General features: G+C 32.0%; 1 protein-coding gene across 1 annotated transcript; it reads right to left on the bottom strand.

The window, feature by feature from the left end:
* Positions 1-819: 819 nt before the first annotated feature.
* LOC121811343 lies at positions 820-2,224 on the bottom strand. The gene is made up of 5 exons (XM_042212181.1): positions 1,981-2,224; positions 1,801-1,896; positions 1,657-1,724; positions 1,391-1,590; positions 820-1,020 (listed from the first exon to the last, which is right to left on the bottom strand). Exons 1-5 carry the CDS (start codon positions 2,124-2,126, stop codon positions 949-951), a joined length of 582 nt encoding a protein of 193 aa, XP_042068115.1. The 5' UTR covers positions 2,127-2,224; the 3' UTR covers positions 820-948.
* Between the last annotated feature and the right edge of the window lie 200 nt (positions 2,225-2,424).

The following is a 2,424-nucleotide window of genomic DNA, read 5'->3' as shown; positions in this document are numbered from 1 at the left end:
CATAACGTTACAATATCTTCAATTTTAGGAAGGTGTGGAGTTTGGACAGTTCAGTTCCCAAGTCTTATATGTATAGTTATTATTATGTGAAGCGAAAACAAAGTTTTATCGAATATACTATACTATATGCTAGGAGCAATTTGGAGAATTCAGTAATTGATTATTTTCAGGCTTAAATCAATGGAACACTCACCTTTTGCAAAGAATGTTGGAAATGTAAAAATGTTAGAGATGGGGCAAATTCCATATATATTTTTTAATTTCATCAGACATTATATTTCTTATTTATCTTTTTAGTATATAAATCTCATCTAAATGATATGTTAGTATATCTTATGTGAGCGTTTTTATTATGTAAGCACCTCTCTCATTTGATGCAAACTAAGTATTGTTCATTTTAATTTATATATTTAATTTGATTTTAATACAGTAAAAAATGTTATTAAAATTTTTAATTTTACAAAATTTATAAAAATCAAACTTTATTTATTTGTTTTCTCTATAATTTCAAATAAGTTAATAAAATAACAAATCAATCTTTGATTTTTATGAGTTTTGTGAAATTAAAAGTTTCAATAATTTTTTTAGCATATTAGAATCAAACTAAATATATATCAAAACGAACAACATTAAACATGTATCAAACGAAAATAGTGCTCACAAAATGTATGCAGCATATCATTCCTCATGAATCTCATAATCTACTCATCCATTTCACTCGTATTTTAATATAAAATTAATATATAAATTCCTCCGTCTTATGTCTATATTTTTAAAAAAAAATTGAAAAAAACCGGGAAGAGTTAAAAGCGTGACACATATTTGCAGATGGAATGCATTGAGCTGCAGTAGCAAAATCTCGTGGATAGTCAATGATATATAAACAACATTCAAATACTTAATCTCAGTACACTCCTAATAAGTCCCAACGATCCGATGTCGAAAAACTCAAGCTTTGCCAGTGCCTGTGTTTTTATCCTTGTCCATAAACTCATCCAGCTTGTCATCGAGTTCTTGCACCTGCATGTTTTGTTTCAAATTAATTATAAGCTCTAATTAATCACCTTATAAAAAAAAATTAATCAACTAAAAATAAAAATAAATTAACTTTGATAGACTACCCAAAATAAAATAGTAGTCAACAGTCAAAAGAAAGAAAAGCTGGCAGCTTACTTCACGTGCCTATCATGGCCACTAGTACTACTACATTAAATCAAATAATGCGCCATCTTCATCCTATCAACCCAATAATTGTTGGCAATAATTATTTTCTTATTAAGTGATAGTACTAACATAGAAAAGTAATGGATACACATTTAATTAAAGCATCCGATATGGACATTAAGTGGAGTATAATTTCATAAATGTAAATTGAAAAACAAAAAATTACCATGTCCATTAAATCGCTGACTTTATCTGCCCCATCAGATGTATTTTCAGCAAGCTTTTCCACAAAAGTAACGGCCTCCTTCAGCCGGCCGTCTGGCAGCGCCGCCTTCAGCTCCTCTGCCGCTTTGTCCACCTCGTCGGCCATATTCTCCACCGTGTCCGCTATTTTCTCCACCGCCTGCGACGCCGCCTCGATTTGCTCTACACATCCGTTACTCAATTATTTCGGATCTACAATAATTAATTAATTAATTATAAATCGCTTACTTGTAAATGCAACTATCCTTTGGATCATAAGTGGTACACCTACAGTTAATGCCAAAATTCCAGCAAGCCTGCAACAATTAATTAAACATCATGGATTTATTAATCATACTTGATTTGATGATTTTGAAATTTAGAGAAACTTACAATGGATTGTCTCCGATAAATGGTATGCCGGAGAGAGGATTTGAAACGATGATTTCTCCGGCGATCTCCGGGGTAGCTCTCCGGACAAAAAAGTCCCTAAAAATTGAAACCCCAAATTAATTTTAAAAAAAATGTAAATCACAAACTACTAATAACACATTTTATAATTCTAATATTTACTTGTTTGATGGTCTTGTTGATTGAGATCTGTGGAAATTACTCCGGCGAAGAAATGAGCAGTGGCCATCATGATTTGGAAGATTTTTGTTGAAGTGAGTGGTTTGGTGAATGGCTATTATGTGAGTGGAAGTAGAGATAGAAGCCATCGAAATACAACTACTACTTGTGTTAATGTTTTTTTTTTTATTATTATTGCGGGATCTGAATATATATTGGTTGCAAGGTGTAAACGGGTGGGTTGAATTGACTCTGTATTCATAGAAAAATGGAATAATTCAATTTTGGGTGCAATACGTTTTAAGTATAGTGGATATATCCTTGAAATTGCCTCGACCTTCACGTGTGACCTCGTGCTCGAATATATTTTTCCTACTACTACCTCCATCCCCTAAAATTCGTCTCAGTTTGACCGGGCATGGGTTTTAAGAAATATAATAGAAAGTG

Source organism: Salvia splendens, chromosome 7 (genome assembly GCF_004379255.2).
Source record: "Salvia splendens isolate huo1 chromosome 7, SspV2, whole genome shotgun sequence".
In the NCBI taxonomy this organism is placed as follows: domain Eukaryota; kingdom Viridiplantae; phylum Streptophyta; class Magnoliopsida; order Lamiales; family Lamiaceae; genus Salvia; species Salvia splendens.
This window is presented reverse-complemented; position numbering and strand designations above follow the sequence as displayed.

What these genes read in the sequence shown, in the direction of transcription:
- LOC121811343 (XM_042212181.1), bottom strand. Translation starts at nt 2,126, where the DNA reads ATGGCTTCTATCTCTACTTCCACTCACATAATAGCCATTCACCAAACC. An exon ending in AAGGATAGTTGCATTTACAA is followed by an intron (nt 1,591 to 1,656) that starts GTAAGCGATTTA and finishes ACGGATGTGTAG; the next exon opens with AGCAAATCGAGGCGGCGTCG. An exon ending in TCAGCGATTTAATGGACATG is followed by an intron (nt 1,021 to 1,390) that starts GTAATTTTTTGT and finishes CAAAACATGCAG; the next exon opens with GTGCAAGAACTCGATGACAA.